The sequence below is a fragment of the Leptodactylus fuscus genome, chromosome 2 (assembly GCF_031893055.1).
Source record: "Leptodactylus fuscus isolate aLepFus1 chromosome 2, aLepFus1.hap2, whole genome shotgun sequence".
Classification (NCBI taxonomy): Eukaryota; Metazoa; Chordata; class Amphibia; order Anura; family Leptodactylidae; genus Leptodactylus; species Leptodactylus fuscus.
The window spans coordinates 110414930-110432382 of record NC_134266.1 but is presented as its reverse complement, the minus strand read 5'-3'; the positions used below and the strand labels follow the sequence as shown (position 1 = coordinate 110432382).

The 17453-nt window shown below is 40.0% G+C and overlaps 1 protein-coding gene across 1 annotated transcript in view; it reads right to left on the bottom strand.

Annotated features, from left to right (window-relative positions):
- Nucleotides 1-555: 555 nt before the first annotated feature.
- Nucleotides 556-17453, bottom strand: part of IPO9 (importin 9) — a 58128-nt gene continuing 41230 nt past the window's right edge. Inside the window, exons 14-24 of the mRNA XM_075264379.1 lie at nt 15044-15203; nt 14724-14950; nt 14450-14598; nt 13585-13713; nt 10632-10907; nt 10041-10207; nt 6721-6854; nt 5577-5702; nt 5271-5363; nt 2028-2104; nt 556-1618 (exon numbers count right to left, since the gene is read on the bottom strand). Coding sequence (XP_075120480.1) covers nt 1508-1618; nt 2028-2104; nt 5271-5363; nt 5577-5702; nt 6721-6854; nt 10041-10207; nt 10632-10907; nt 13585-13713; nt 14450-14598; nt 14724-14950; nt 15044-15203 — 1649 coding nt within the window. The 3' untranslated portion in view covers nt 556-1507. The remainder of the gene's footprint in view (nt 1619-2027; nt 2105-5270; nt 5364-5576; nt 5703-6720; nt 6855-10040; nt 10208-10631; nt 10908-13584; nt 13714-14449; nt 14599-14723; nt 14951-15043; nt 15204-17453) is intronic.

Here is a 17453-nt window from a genome sequence, read left to right as displayed (position 1 = left end):
ACAGCCGGTCAATATATAGATATGCGAGGGTCTGACAACCGGGACTCCTGCAGATCAGATGTACAGAGACCTCCTGGTATTGTTTACATGCTGTCTCAGTACAGCTAATTTGCAGGGGACCCATGTTTCAGACGCTAGCAGATAAAATATTGATTAGGCCAACAATAGCAGATACTGGATAATCCCTTTAATGCTTCTGTAAAATTTAATGTGGCAACTATTCTTTAAAACAATTGAGGTTAAACAAAAGTGTTTTATGCTTTGGTTGCATTGCTATTTGAAATACCTCCTGACAGTTCCCTTGGGCACCAAAGGCATCTGTCATGCCACAGATCTAGGAGACTGCAATGGCTTCCATTACAGATGAAAGACAACAGTAGTGCAAACAGTGAAACAAAGGAATGTAATTATCTAAAGCAGATCTATAAATATGATAATTTCATTTGATCACCCAAAACTAAACACTTGCCAAATTTGTTCAGCAAAGAACAGATATTCAATATTAGTAGAATTGTCAGAGACCACTGATGTTTAATTATGACCGTGGAGGATAAATTATTCATATATTTTATTTTTGTTAATGGACTTGGGAGAAAACACATCAATTGTCTTCAAATTCACTGTTTTGTTTGTAAAAGGATATGTATATATGGGCAACATGATAAAAAAAAAAGACTCATCAAATTTGGTTTATATGTTCTCAAGTTACTATTACTCAAGCACAGAAATTCAGCCCGACTAGCAAAATTAATATTTCACTCCTTAGACTGGTTTTAAAAGCTTCAGAAATACTGATCCCTTTACCAAATAACAGTTTATTTTGACAGAGAGTGATCTATTTGATCCGGCCAATTGATCCTCAACTAGATTTAGGTATGAGGCACATCTTTACACCATGACTGAATTTTCTTAATGAACTCCTTCAGGCAGTAGATTATTCTATAGCAGCAATAAAAATAACTGCAAGGTCAACTGTTTTTTTGCCGTTTGCTCCTTCTTAAGATTCTTTCCAGCTTGAGAGCAGATGAGACACAAAGTTATGCAGAAGTTGACTTGCCACTGAACAGGATTGCATGTTTTTGCATTATAGTACAAGGCACCATGTACTTTTCAAATATAACAATGGTAGAAAAAAAATGTATTAATCACAGGAGCCAAAAAGAGCAGACCTACTAGAACCAAAGTGCTAAATGTTGTGAACTGTGTTGCTGGTTACCAGTGACATCAGTTAAATATTATACTGTAAAGTCTGTGATAGTTGAGAATACAGCTACTCATGGCCAACCTCCATGCCACTCTAATTTGCCACAATAATCCTAGTATTTGTTAACACTTAATGGCAATAAAGTGGGAGTCATAAAATGGGGTCAAAGAAAATAGACCACATAGACCACAAGTTTCCACAGTGGCTCCTCGAAACAGAGGGGTCCGTTTCTCAGCTTATACAAACAGCAGTGCGTCCTGCCAGTAAGTAAGGGTGATATCTCTTCTGATGAAATGTGAACATTCATATACGAATGGACTGGAGAATTCGACGTTCATTGTCATTCAAATGATTAGAGAAAGCAGAGAAACATGGTTGCTGAGCAAACTGCTGCAAAAATTCCGTCAGATAAGTCTAGAAAACAAAGACAAGGATGCATTGACAAAAAAATAACCATAGCTAAATTTAAAGTAGTATTTCAATTAATTTATTTTTACATACTTATGTCATATCCGCAAGATATGAAAGATTTGTGACAAATACATGTGCAAAGTCTTAGACCCACAAGAGTCACTCAATGGGAGTTCAGAAAATGGTCAAGCTGTCAGCTTACTCTACTTTCTGAACTCCCAAACAGAACAAAGGGAGACACTTATGCAAGAATGACTATTTCTACATTCCTAAAGCCATAAAATGGGGCACAAGAACCCCCACTGTCCCACAGGATGTGGGTCCTATAGATGAGGCCTGCTTCTACTGCACATCTGTGGATAAGCCACAAATGTATCATATGGGGAAACCCCTTCAACTACACAATGCTTACCTGCAGATCAATTTGGTACAGAGGGTCCTTCAGTACATCAGGGTCATCCTCCTCATCATCCTCATAGTAATCTTCATCTGCCAAACAATTAATAAAAGGCACATGATCTCACAAAGCAGGCAGGGATGCATTTGTTACATTTAAAGAGAACAGAAATAAAAAAAAAAAAAGGAGTTGGTCAGAACTAAGGTTTTCATGGCCTATGCTTAACACATGATTGATTCTAGTACAGTGCCACTTCTGGTGCCAGTTCCATACAGAACAAAGGGCTAGAATGGTTCCTGTCATACTGCATTTCAGCTCTCAGTCACTACAATGGGCAGTAGAAGTGGCTCTGGGCAGCTAATCTGTCCAGGTGCCATCTGTTGCACACCCTCCTCTATCAGATATTAAATGGCCATAAAAACCTTTATCCTGGACAATCCATTTGAGGGGTATTCTCATCTCAAAGATCCCATCTATACTGCTAGCTTATGCAAATTCAAGAGTTTTTCTTAATACATTGCTTTAGCAATGCTTTGTTTGCCTGCTGTTACGTTATTCTTCCCATTGTACACACAGTTTCCTTGATGCCTAAATCTGAATCTAAGGCACAGATTATCACACATATTGCAGTTTGCTGATAAAAGCTCAGACACAGCCACTATCTCTCTATGAAGACACAAGTTTTCTTCACAACAGCATGCAAGTTTGTTTTCTCTCCATTTACTGTGTATATTATTTGATCTGGATGTATATTCTATATATTCCATTTCTAGTAATCATAATAAATCTCATGGTAAATGGCAATGTCTAAATTTATTGAGATACTTTATAGTGTCCTGTTCAGTTAAAGCGGAGCAGTCAGCTTGCTGAAGAAAACAGGAAGTGAGAAGAAGAGATAGCAGTCAAAGCCGCTGAGACAGTGAGAGGAGAAATTCCTTTTGAAGAAGAGGCCCCTCTATGCTGAAATGCAACTTGTTGCAGATTTTACTGCGTTTTTGAGCCAAAGCCAAAAATGGATACAAAAGCAATGTGAAATGTATATACAGCATTTATTTTTCTACTTGCTCAATCCACTTCTGGCTTTGGCTTAAAAAAAAACAAAACAAAAAAAACAACTCAGCAAAATCTGCAACAAAATAAGTTCTATTTCTGCAATGTGGGGCCTCAGCCTTTGTCATATCCTTACTGAAGAAAAAAAATAAAAATTATATATAAAACACAAACATATATATTATCTCTATATATTATATCTCTTTTCAGCTTCCCTATACAAATCATTTTATTAATTTTATTATTAAAGGTTAAATAATGCTTTGCCTGTTTGGATTCTGAGATAGTGGTCTTTTGCTTTTGACTATATTAAAACGGGTTGTTGAGGATTGGAATATTTTGAACAATCTGTGGACAGCTCATCAGTATCAGATCGGTCAGTGTCTGACACCGGAAACCAATCACCTGATGTAGCCACTTACGTATATGGTCAGAAGTACCCCTACTCCTATTCAACTTATTGGGAGTGGGAGTGCCACAGCTAAAGTAAACGGACCAGAAACTCTGGACAGTATATTCGATCCACATCCACATTTGTATATGACTTCAAACAATGGCATCAGCTGATCGGCTCGGTGCCTGGAAGCCATACCCAAAACAATCTGATACTTATGACCTATGGGCCTTCCAAATCCTGGACATCCCCTTTAATACACAGTATGTTCCCAAGTACTGAAATGTGGTATTTTTGAAGACAAACCTGCATCAGAAAAAAACACCACACAAAAAACAGCATTTTTTGCTGCAGATTATTATACTCTACATTGAAAAAAAAATCTACAATACAAATTGATATTCTGAAATTTAAAATCCACACTGCAGGTCCACTTCCACTATGGATTTTTCCTCACACAATAAAATCCCAGGAAACGTGCAGTATATCCACAACATTTGAATATACCCTTTGACTGGAAGCACAAACACAGTTTTTCCTCACATTTGGATCCACCCGCAGCTTTGCCTCAAATATTTAATTTAAGATTGCAGCCTTAAAACTAATAAGGCGAAGACTTTCCCTAGTCCTCATTGCAATTAAAACTAATAACTCTTTGTTCATTAGACTTCACAGTCTGTATATATGGCAATATATTTAAAAAGTTACTTTAAAAACTAAATCTAAAATGTTTCTATTCAAACTTAAAGGGGTATTCCTGTATGCAGAATCATATTTAAAGTAGCTTAGGCTCCCTGAAAAGTTTGACCCAATAAGTCTCCTCAATGTTTACAGTTTGTTGCCCAAGTTTCTAATTACTTCTGCTTTTTAACAGCAGTAGTCAGGCTGGCGACATATCGGACCCTGATCACAGTCCCCACTATTCTCTTTATTGTGAGCTACAGCTAATGGAGCCTTCTGTCTGCTGCAGAAAGTGCACTTATTGCAATGACTACTGATAAAGGGCTAGTTCACATGGGGCACGGGACCGCATATTTTGGTCCTGATTTTGATGCGGGAAGACACGTCAGAATACGACCAAAATGCGCCTACCACGACTGTCGTGGCTTCCAGCTCTGGAGTAGGCCCAAATGAATGGGCCTAGTCCGAAGGGTGCTGTTGTGAGGCGGACACCGGAGCTGAATCAGCTGCAGAATCTGCCTGAAGAAAGGGCAGCTCGCTTCTTTCTTCTGTGAGCGGTATATTCCTGCTCAAGGAAAAAAGGAAGCTAGCGGTCTACATAGATCTCTATTGTGAGGGGGCGGATTTTGAGGTGGATTCGGCGTCAAAATCCGCCCCCTCTTGCCCATGTGATCAAGCCCAAAGGCTAGAACAATGCTTGATGATGGCCTTTGTTATCTTTATACACATATCCAAATACAGGCTTGAAAAAGGTCTTGAAATGTCGCACCTCACAGAGAACCACAGAAATCAATCAAAATACTGCTAAAGGTATTTGGGTGCACTCATTAACCTATTAATTGCACTAACAGACTTTTTTTGAAAAATGATATTTTTGGCCGAGAAATCCCCTAACTCAGAAAGTGGATATGAGGGAAATTTAATTTAAAAAAAAAAAACAACCAAAAAACAATCCTTGTCACACACCACCTCTGGTCTACAACCATTAACAACATAAAATAAAACCAACCTTCGATTTGGCAAAAAATCACATAAAAAGTGGCTGCTGACAAATTAATGGCATAAGGTATAATATGGCATCACTGTTAACATGCAATTATTTACTCACAAATAACCCATTATAAAGAAATTACCAAATTTATTGCTAGAAATTATGTCTGATAAAAGCTGTCCAGCCAAACCTTCGTCTTCATCATCCTCATCCTCCCACATATCATTGGCATCATCTAAAATAAAAAAAATGTACAAAAACTATAGGGAGAATACAACAAACAAGGAAATATTGCAATACGATTGGTAATGTTGTATGTTGTAAGAATATTTGCATTATCCATCTACAGGTGAACACAAATCAAAATTACGTATGTGCAAAGATTTTGTCTGATCTGTGAATGAAGAAAAAAAAAAAAAAAAGAAGAAAAAAGGTTGATCCCACTTACCATTTCCTTGGGCCCATTCTTCTTCTGCATTTCTGGTTGCATTAGCTTCAATTACACTTGACAATTCATTAATTATCAGTTTGTAAATTTTAACCAATAAAGGTATGGTTGTAAAACGCTGAGGATCTTAAAGAAGGACAAACAGTAAAGAGATGCATAAAAAAAAACTGTAGTTAAGGGTAACATGTATCAGAAAATTGTTTTTCTATAAAAAGAAATCCTAAAATTAGTGGCCACTGTGCCTCAAAATAGATCAAAACGCAGTGTTCTGTAGAGATCACTTCTCCGCAGTCATCTCCTTATCATTGCAGGCAACATTAACTACTGCATGACCAAGCCATTCTCCTGGTACACCATCAGACATTTTATACATTGTGGTTTTGAAGGCTATAATATTTTTTCTTTCAGTTATTCAAATAATTTTTGTGAGTGATAGAGAATTTCATTATAATTGTAGAAAAAAAAAGTGGGAGAGAAACTTGTCCTCCGCACTTTTATTTAATGGAATAAAGTACTTCTAATTTTTTTTTTCAATCGCTTTCCCACTCCATTACAGAGATTTTTATGTAGGTGGCAAAGTTTGAGTCACTTGAAATGGGATTAGAACCAATCTTGTGAACTGCTGTGACTTTAAGTCAATGAACAGTCGGGCAAGTGGTTAAAATGAAATTAATACCTTAATGCTTTAACAGTCACAAAAATTGATGTTGACAGATCTCAGAATGTTAACAGTAGCTTGAGCAAGATGTCTGTAACCACAGGCAACAAACAGAAAATAGAATAAAGCCTACAACATGATCCATGCTTCACTGCCTCATTTTTGCCTAGACCTCATTCACATAGCAGAATTCTGGTCAGTATTGGGCATCAATATTTGTAAACCATAACTGGAAATGGAACCTGAAGAGGTGCAAAACTTTCCATTGTGGTTTCTCCAGATGTAGGCTAAATACTGATAATTATAGGCCAGAATGCTACTCCTGAGTCCTAAGGGTGCTAGTAAAGACAAGATTCTTACAGAGCAAGAGGCAGAGAAAAATACATGAAAAGGGCAACAAAAGTACGTCGAGAGAGCAACTTTGTAAAATATCCCATTTTGAGAACAAATGATTAAGGTTTATAAACTCTGAAGAACCACACTCACTTCTGGATGTCTTAGCTCTAGTGCGGATTCCTTCCTGCAAATCAAATATTTCATCTCCTTTCACTTTGATGTCATGAAGTCTCTTGTCATCCATGGTAATTCCATACTGAAGAATTTTGCAAAGAGCCACTGAGCTGTGTAGCAAGGTGTGCAAAAAGTGACTTAGAGTGGTTTTCAGCTTGCTTTTTTATTCTTTTTTTTGCTGATTAAAAATGTGCTCAAATGAATTTTTCTAATAGACCCACAAAAAAATACTTCCTAACTCTTTGCAGAATTGTGCCAACATTACAGTCCCTGTTATAATCACTTAATTCCTGCTTCTGATGATTAACATGTCACCATTATTGGTGAAAGCAGAATATGTTTAAATTTTGACTGCCAGTAGGAGGTGGGGGCTGGTTTTTATCACCCGACAAATCAGCACCTGCTTCACACAAACTTCTCTGCTGCTCTATGTACAGGTGCTGGCGATACCCAGTAAAACTCTGGCGCCGGCAAAATGGCGCATCGGTCAGCTTTGACCGAGGTGCAGAGGGGCTTAACGCCGTGATCAGTGAGCCGCTCAGCTCAGTGAGCGGCCACTATATTTAAATACCTGACATCCACCGTACTATTATGGCAAATGTCGCTTGGTAAATACACCTTTGTTGATCAGATAGCTATATACACACACATACATTCCTTTCCAGCTATGCCCAAAAAGCAGTTTATAACCACATTTGACATTAAAGGTGTTGTCAGGGATGAAATAGGATTTTTTGTATTCAGCGTAAAATCCTATTATTGGGTATAGACCACTAGGAGGCTGACACTAGGAGAATGAAAAGCTGTCGATCCGCCTCATAAGACTATTCCTTCTCACAGACAGTGTGCTAAGCTAGTTTGTACAGCAGCAGTAGGAGACATACACAAAAACAAAAAAGAACACAGAACCAACCACCACCATGTCCTGAACCCGAAACGAACCAAAACACCTCAGGAAGAAACAAAAACAAGGCTGGGATCTGTGTCCCCCAGTGAATACAACGAGAAAAGGATTTTATGGAGATTACAAAAAAAATTTCCTTTTTTCTCGCTTATTTCACAGGGGGACATAACACAGTGAAATGTCCAAAAGTAGTCCCACATGGTGGGAAAATATACAGCAATGTGAACAACCTAGCGCACAACTGCTTGCAGAATCTTACGACCCAAGCATGCATTGGCAGAATGGATCTGGTAAAGCTTTGTGAAAGTGTGGAAGAAAGCACAGGTGGCGGCCTTGCAGAAACTTGATGCCGAACAGTCCAGAAGGCTCTGGCCGGCATAGTGGAGTCAGCTGTGACAGGGAAGGGTAGGTCCTGATCCTAAAGCCTCCTTGATCACAGACCAAATCCATCTGGAGATAGAAGCCTTGGAAGGAGGCAGGCCCTTGCGAGGGCCCTCAGGGAGGATGAAGAAGGTGTTCAAAAGACAAAAAAGGTCAGTAAAGGAAAAGTAGGCCCGAATTTGCCAAACAACATCCAGACAGTGAAGGGATGGATGGCAAGACAATGTTCTCATTGAGGTGAAATGAGGAAACCACCTTTGGTAGAAAAGATGGTTCTCCACTTGTCCCTGTGGAGAACCATAAAAAGGAGACTGCCGGGACAGGGCAGCAAGCTTGGAGACCCTGTGAATGGAAGTAACAGCCACCAGAAAAAAAGACTTTCCAGGACAGAAGGTGAAGTGGAATATCCTGCAAAGGCTTGAATGAGGGAGCCTGAAGCACCTCAAGGACAAGATCCCATGGGTACACGAATGGACGATGGGGAAGGGGGGGGGGTGTAGTGGAGTCAATGTGCCACACCGTGTAGGAAGGTCTTCAGATAAAGGATAGAAAGACCTCAGTCAGATTGAGTATGCCTCCCATAGACACTAGGTTTCAACTGGCTTAGTAAACTGTCTGTGAAAAGGTATAGACTATGAGGTGGAGCCGATAGATTTTCATTCTCCTATTGTCAGTCTCTTAGTGGCTGGGTCTATACCCATGGTGCTGTGTCCTCCAGTGAAATAAGTGAGAAAATGCATTTTCTACACTAATCTAAACACCCTCCCACTGCCTACTTTCTAAATTACATACTTTAGCAAAAATGTGCCCCAGGCACATTTTCTGATTATCCGGTTTTGGAACATCACCAATACCTTCCCCTCCCATACTTACAAGTCTTCTTATCTAATCTTCCATTCTACGGTGACAGCTCCTCTTTTTTGACTCTGCTGGCACGTGCGCAATAGTCACAGTCTTTCGCTGTAGCTGGACACTCCATTGCTACTGCACAGGCGTCAGATGCACGGACTCCGCACATTGCAGCACTGTCAAATAAGAGGAGGAGCCGCAGAAGGGAAGTCTGGAGAAGAAAACAGGTTAAGTATGATGGGGTAGGGTGGGCCAAGTTCGCCATTTGGGAAGAGCTAATAGTGGGCTGAATTGGTTTTACTGCAAACTGTTATGGAAAGTGAACAGGAGAGTTAACAGCCATGTGAAGAGTGAACAGCACTTACATTTGTATTCATGCTGAAAGGCCTGCTGCAATTTGTAAATTTGTAGCATGCCCTAAGGAATTGTGGATATTTTGTCCGCTGTATGTGAATTGGATTTTGAAAATCAGCCTAACAAGTAACGATTTGCAAAAATTGTTAAAGGCATCCTATCTTTTAACCCCAGTGCTAAAACAGCAATGGGGGCGTCCCCAATGCTGCCAGAGAGCTCTCCAGCGCCACCTCCATCTTCTTCTGCAACAAAGTTTTCATCGCGTCTTCTTCCGGCGGAGTCTTCTCACTTCTAGGCCTCGAGCAAAGCAGACTGCGCATGCCCACGGCCACAAGAAAAATGGCCGCTTCCACTGTATTGTAAACGGCCATTTTCTTGTGGCTGGCGGGCACGAGCAGTTGGCTTTGCCCTAGGCCTAGAAGTGAGAAGACACCACTGGAAGAAGACGCGGTGAAGACCTCGTTGCAGAAGAAGATGGAGGCGGCGCTGGAGAGCTCTCTGGCAGCATTGGGGATGCCCCCAGTGCTGTCGGAGCGCTGATGACTTCCCCCAGTGCTGTGAGAGCTCATTTGCATCCTGAGAAAAAAACGGGATTACAGGCGGCGCGGAGAAGACAAGGAAAGGTAGGAGATGAATAGCCTTTCTTAAGGCTATTCTGACATGTTATGGAGAAAAAGATGTGTTTAAAAGATAGGATCCCTTTAAGCTTTTGAATTCTTTTACTAAAATGGAACTGCTTAGGAAATAGTTTCTTTAAATTGTGATCACTAACATTATTCAGCAAATACCAACTCAAACTTCTCCTTACCTGACTTTGCCTTCATATTGTCCATAGAACAAGTGCTGTCGACTCATCCACTCTGACATGACAAACTCTAGAGCTGGTTTACCAGTAGGACCAGGAAGACTGCAAAGGAACTCAAGCAATGGCTCCAACTGAGAGTTTGCAAGGTGTGCAAACACCATGATCAAGGACTGAGAATGTGAAGGTAAAAATACAAGTCACTAAAAATTCTACAGGATATAATTCACTAAAGGCAAATTAAAATGTAATGATATTGAAGGGGAGACCTGTTTTGTTTATTAAATAAAATAAAAAACAAAACAACCTGCAGAGGTTTAAAATAAGTTCTGTATACTCTCCTCTCTGATCGGGACCTTTGGCCTGCACATGAGCAATATTTTCTATCAGTGGCTTAGCAGCAATGTGGTGTTCAAACGATGCATCAAAGCTCAGACATCGATAGACTGGCATGCTCACACTTCAAAAGAGACCAGGCACCTGACAGTGGGATTTTCCTGTTTATTCCCATTTAAACATACAAAGTTGGTTATTTTAAGCCTCTCCAGGGGTTTAAAAAGGAGGTGGAACACCCTTCTAATGCATCTAAATGGATACCTGCATGACACTGAGTGTTTCTGCTTGCTGCATCTTGCTAAGAATTGCTCTCAAAATCTGGTCCAAATTTTCACCCAACTCACGTCCAGCTTTGGAAATAAGAGTAGATACAAGACGTCCCACAAATGTTGCAGTGAATTCTGAAGTTCGGGGATCCAGAAGCTGACTGACTACTTGCATGACATACCAAAGCCCACTTTGTCCTTGATCATCATGCCACTGTGCAATTTGTTCCAGAGCAACTGAAACATAAGCACGAAGACACTCGCCTCCATTCTGTGTACAAATTACAAATAAAACAAATGTTAGCAGCTGTCCGTGTGTGTATGTGTTTTCATATCTGTGTATTGTAAAGTGAGACAAAGTACTGTATTTTTCAAACCATAAGGGAGCGTTCACACTACCGTCGGTGTCCGACAGGTAGTGTCCGCTCAAAATTTGTCACGGACACTAGGAGCGGACACTAGCTGTGTCCGTGACACCTGTCATTTATTTCAATGGGCATCGGGTGCGTTCTTTTGCACTCCGTGCCCGTCCTTCCCTGTCCGCAAGTGAAGATGTCCGACTTCTCAAGCGGACAGAAGAACCCTGCATCAAAAATATTTGATATTAATTTAACCTTCCTTGGTGGACAAAATGAGTATCTGAGTAAATTACACTAACTGGAAAGTTAGGGATGATAAAGGGGGTTTATTAGTTAACAGTCTGCTCCTGCTGCTCACAAAGGGTACATGTTATGGGATATTGGGGGATGGGGTATACTTTTGTGGCATTAGTGCCCAGCACATAGTATAATGTTCCTGACTGTCTCCACAGAAAGGACCGTTAACTTACAGCAGTTGGGAGAAGCACTCATCTCTCGACCGCTGCCCTTATAGCACTAATACATTACAATAGCAACAACAGGGATTAGCAATTGTCCCTTGTGTCTGCAAAGAAAGCGGAGAGGATTGCCAATTCTTGCTGTCGCTATTGTAATGTACAAGAGCTAAGAGAACATTTGTCGGAATAAGTGTGTTTTTCAGAACACTGTCGTTCTGAATGGGCAGGAGGCAGTGCCGCACTACGAAGAGGACAGCTTCCCATCTCCTGCCCTGCACTTATCTGATATAATGTGTCTGCAGGGAGAGCGCCACAAAAGCTCTCTTAGTGTTTGGAAAAAGTGTTTTAGCAGCGCTTTTCCGATCATTAAAAGAACTCCATCCACACAAAATTGAGATATAATGTAATCACAGTACTTTTTATCGCTGTGAACCCAGTTTACAATGATCTATTTCTTATCCAGGACCGTTACTTCATTCATCTAAAAATCTGCTGCTGCTAACTGCCGCTTAGCTCTGCCCCTGCTAGTTGACTGACATCGGTCTCTTCTGCCTCAGCACATGGTACTAACTGTGCTGGGCATGTCCGATACTGAATGCATTTTCGGTGCAGTGCCATCCTCACAAGCGCAGCATAGTGCTGTGTGCTGAGGTCAAGGAGAGTGAATCTAGTCAACTAGCAGGAGTGAGCTAAGAAGCAGCAGATAGTGAAGCCCATTGATAGAAAGCAACGCCTCTAAAGCTCTTTTGTGCTCATTTGCATAGGGATAAAAAGATTTATTTATTTTTTACAAGAATGGAGCAGTGGTACTGAATAAGAAATATATCATTGTAAACTGGGCTGACAGCCCTCCAACATACTGTGATTAGTTCTCTCTATTTTGTGCTGACATACTGTACACAACAGTGTACATACTGGACACAATGTAAATAAATAAATAAAAATTAAACACCCCCCTCCAAAAAAAAAAAGTTAAAAATGTAAATAAATTTAAAAAATAAAATATGTCAATAAAACATTGTTAAAGGGATCCTATCATTTAAACACTTTTTTTCTAGTTGACACGTCGGAATAGCCTTAAGAAAGGTCTCCTACCTTTATCAGTCGCCTCCGGCCTGCCGTTCGGTAGAAATACCGGTTTTTATCGGTATGCAAATTAGTTCTGACTTAGCACTGTGGGCGGGCCCAGCGCTCAAGCAGCACTTGGGGCGTCCCCAATGCTGCCAGAGAACTCTCTCCAGCGACGCCTCCATCTTCAACAGCAACCACCTTTTCTGTGTCTTCTTCCGGCTGGTGTCACATTCCGGCGCCTACGCAGTCGGCTCTGCCATCGGGACGCAGGCAAGAGCCGAGTGCACAGGCTGGCCAGCGGCCATTTTTTTGGAGGCCGCTTATGCGTGCATGCGCATTACGCTCCTGTTCTCCATAGGACTACAGGAGCGTACTGCATATGCGCGTGTAACACCCTAAAAAAAAAAAATGGCCGCCGGACGGCCTGTGCATTCGGCTCTTGCCTGCGTGCCGATGGCAGAGCCAACAGCGCAGGCGCCGGAATGTGACACCAGCCGGAAGAAGACACAGAAAAGGTGGTTGCTGTTGAAGATGGAGGCGTCGCTGGAGAGAGTTCTCTGGCAGCATTGGGGATGCTCAAGGCTATTCCAACATGTCAGCTAGAAAAAGTGTTTAAATGATAGGATCCCTTTAATAAAGGTTATAGCCCTACCCCCGACAACACCATAGAAAAAAAATTACCATAACAGAGGAAAAACTATTTTATAAAGTTTTTTTTTAGTAGAATTTTGTGTTACTAAATTTTAAAAAAGCCAAACGAACAATTTCCCTGCTATTTTGTTTATTTTCCCGGATGTAATAGAAAATAAAAAAAATGCAAAAATAAAAACATAAAAATAAAGCTCTATGTGTAACTGAAAAAAGACACAGAAATTTGTTGAATAACACATATGATAAAAATATTACAGGCCTCAAAACCGCACACACAAAATAAACCTAAAATGTGTCTGGTCCTGGACCACAAATTGGCCTGGTACCGAAGTGGTTAAGCAATTCCAAAGATGAAGGTACATAATAAGAAGTAAAATTCAAGGCATGCTACATAAAACATTATGCATACCTGCATGATTGTATTATCATCTGTACGCAGGGTACACTGGGCAACTGCAGGGAAAGCTTGACAGATGAGAAGTTCTGAGAGAGGTGGTTTCGTATTCCTTACAACTGTGGTCAAAATATCAATTGAGGTCTGTAAGTCATTATAAAACATGTATTGTTAGATAGAAATACAGATTGTAAACAAGGAAAAATATTTTTATTTAATATTTATATACCACCAACATATTCCAGAAATTAATAAGGAACACTTTTATTGTAGACCTTTTAATGTCCCATAATGCATAGACCTAGGTTCTGCTTTGTCCTCAACTATTTCCATCTTTGTATATGGACTTGTCTGATGACTTCTCGCCTTCATAGGATGTTCCTAATTGCTGCTCTTTTTAGTGGGGAAAATAAGAACGGGAACCAAGTTTATCGGAGAAATTAGCCCGAGGGTTGTATCCCCACCAATAAGTGAAAAGAAGCCAAGCCCTAGCTATGGCATTCCCATACAACTGAATGAACAGGCAATATAAAAGTGCAATTTGCTATTCCATTCATGCAGGACAAATGAGATCCAAAAGATTGACCTCTACCAAAACAGTTATCCTCTATCTCAGTGTGTGTCAATGTTAGAAGATAGGCAGGACGTATTTAGTTGCCTGAGTATTGCATAACTTACTTATAATGACATACTATTATACCTCAGACTGTAAAGGGTTTTCTGCTAGGGGAAATTAACCTCCCCCTCCCCCAAGAACGTAAGAACTTTAAATAACTTCATTCTAGACTGGTGCCCAACCAACCTAGATAAATCCTAAAGATGCACCATGTTTAAAACCCTGCATAAAAAAGAATTCTGAAGGATAAACCTTAACACTTACTGCACAAAGACCACTTGGAATTTTCTCAGGAGGAGCTTGCATTATGCTAACAAGAGTTGGAATGAGTCTCAACTGCATGGCACTCTGGCATCCTTCTATCTGAGCCAATTCTTTAAAAATGTCTTGCGCCAAAGATGCAACAACAGGATCTAACAAAAAAATATTTTTTGTTAACATTATTAACATTATTTTGTTTTTTTAACATTTTTTTTTATCTATATCTTTGCATGCCTAAATTATTTAAATGATTTTCCTCACAACGGACAAGACTTACCATTGCTATACTTGAGGAAAATGGCAATTGTAAAAGGACAGATCTTAGATTCAGCATTTGCTGTAAAAACTGGATCCACACTGCAGACAATGCACAGAGTTTCCATTACCAAATTCAACACTTCTGAAGTGAACTGTGCTGCAAGGTGTATAAGACCATCAACTATACTGGGTAAAAAGGGTTGAAGAACATGGGTGCTTTCGGAGATCTTGAGCTGATCACAATACCTTAAGAGAAAAAAAGAAAAGAAAAATCAAAACAGGAATTTAAGAAACACAAACAAACAATTGAAACAGGAAATTTTTACAAATACTACGCACCCCCAAATAGCTCTGACAGCAGAAATGCGCACCGATGGTGGCTGATTATCATGAAGTCCACTCACAGTAGCCTGGAGAAACTGCTGAATCAACTCTGGAGACATAGCAGCAGTGAATCTGCTCGCTGCCCACAGAGATCGTCCAAGTAAGAAGGGGGAAACTATGTGAGAAAAGATATATAAACGTCAGGTTCAAAGCTGTACACAACTACTGGTGCTGCTCAACTGGAATGTAATAGCATTTGTCACCCACATGACAAAAAATAATCTGGATTTAGGCCCCATGCACATGGCCTTAGTCTTCCATATATTAGTGGCAATTATAGATCCATAATTGCTTATCATATACAAACCCATCCATCTTTATAGCCTGACAACTCAGTTTTTGCAGATAAGCGTCTGGGCTGTAGAAATCATCGCAAAATTGGGAGAAGGTACTACCGTATATACTCGAGTATAAGCCGACCCGAATATAAGCCGACCCCCCCTAATTTTACCACAAAAAACTGGGAAAACTTATTGACTCGAGTATAAGCCTAGGGGGGGAAATGCAGCAGCTACTGGAAAATTTCAAAAATTAAAATGGTCGGAGTTTTTGGGTGCAGTAGTTGCTGGGAAAGGGGAGGGGGTGTTTTGGTTGTCTGTCTGCCCCTTCCCTGACGACTGGGTTTTTTCTTCCCCCCACTTGGAATTCAGTCTGGCTGAATATCGGGTATCTGCAGTGCTCCTATTAACCCCTTCCCGACGGAACAGGAGCACTGCAGATCCCCTATATTCAGTAGACCGGGCACTTTCAGACACAGGGATACCTAATGTGTATGTGTGTCACAGTCATTTTCTACTTTTGTATGTATTCTAGGAAAAGGAGTGTTTTAGAACTTTTATGTTTTTAAAATCTTTTTTTTCTTTTTTTTATTCTTTTGCACTATTTTATGGGAGATTCAATACATTAATATTGTGGCTGATCATAGACCCTCCCTCCTAAAAAAAAAAAAAAAAATTTTTTTTTTTTTTTTTTGCTGACTCGAGTATAAGCCGAGGGGGGCTTTTTCAGCCCAAAAACTGGGCTGAAAAATTCGGCTTATACTCGAGTATATACGGTATATCTGTCCCCACTTGTGCAGCATCCCACCAGAGTGCTACAAACTATTTATTCCTTACATTAAATGTTTGCATAGGCATTTGTACAACTACATATTACATACAGTCATGGCTGTAAGTGTTGGCAATTATGAATTTTTTTCAGAAAGTTATTAAATTTACATATTTTGCTATACACTTTTTTTTTTCCTTTGAGAGTATTGGAACAAAAACATAAAAAGCAAAGCGGAAATAACTTGCACAAAACTGTTGGCACCTTTTCAAAATTAGGGATAAATAACTGCAAAATACGTGATGCTTGTTCAAACTCATCTGAGGTAAGTAACAGGTGTGGGCAATATCAATCACACCTAGAACCAGATAAAAAGGAGAGAAATTGACTAAATCTTTGCATTGTCTGTCTGTATGTGCCACACTAAGCATGGACTACAGAAAGAGGAGAAGAAAACGGAGGACTGAAATTGTGGAATAACAACAGTTCTCAAGGTTACTAGCCCATTTCAAGAGATCTTTATAATCCCCATGGCATTATTGCGAATCTTGTCGTGGACGGAATAGAAAAATTGATAAAAGGATGCAATGCAGGATGGTGGATTAAGTTCCAAAGAAATTCAAGCTGTCTCGCAGGCTCAGGGTGCACCAGTGTCCGCATACAACTATCCATCGACATTCGAATGAAAAGTTTTCAGCGAAATTCCGAGAACTACAAAAAAAATGGTGCTGGATCGTGCAAAGTGGCCATTTTTGTGTAGTTCTCAGGGGATTTAGCTGAAAACCGCCGGAAGAAAGGAAGATGTAGGCGGAAGATCGCAAAAGAAAGAGGACGTCTGACAGAGAAGAAATCAGAGGAGGGCGTTAACGATGGATGACGTGGAGGGGTGCACGAAACGCCCACCGTGCATGGCAAGTATGATTTACATATACGTTTTTTTAGGTTAAACTTAACGCGCTGCTCTTTTATAAAAGGATTAGCGGGGCCGGAATAGCCTTTCTAAAGGCTATTCAGCAATATGTCTATCTCATATTGCTGAAATTAGTCGGATCAAATTAGTCAGATCAAATCAATTTTTCATTCTTCAGGCATTCCAACAGACCACAAAAACAAACAATGCAATTAGAGTTCCATGAATGATTTATAGCACATGTATGTGCATATCTACATTTATAGCATAACGTGGATATGCAAACAAATGTCTGATATGTGAATACTCCTTTAATTCTTCTGTTCAGTCAAAAGTCACTTTGGACAGAACATCGTTTTATATATATAATACTATGGTAGCAGTCTGAGATGGATCTGGCGGTGACTT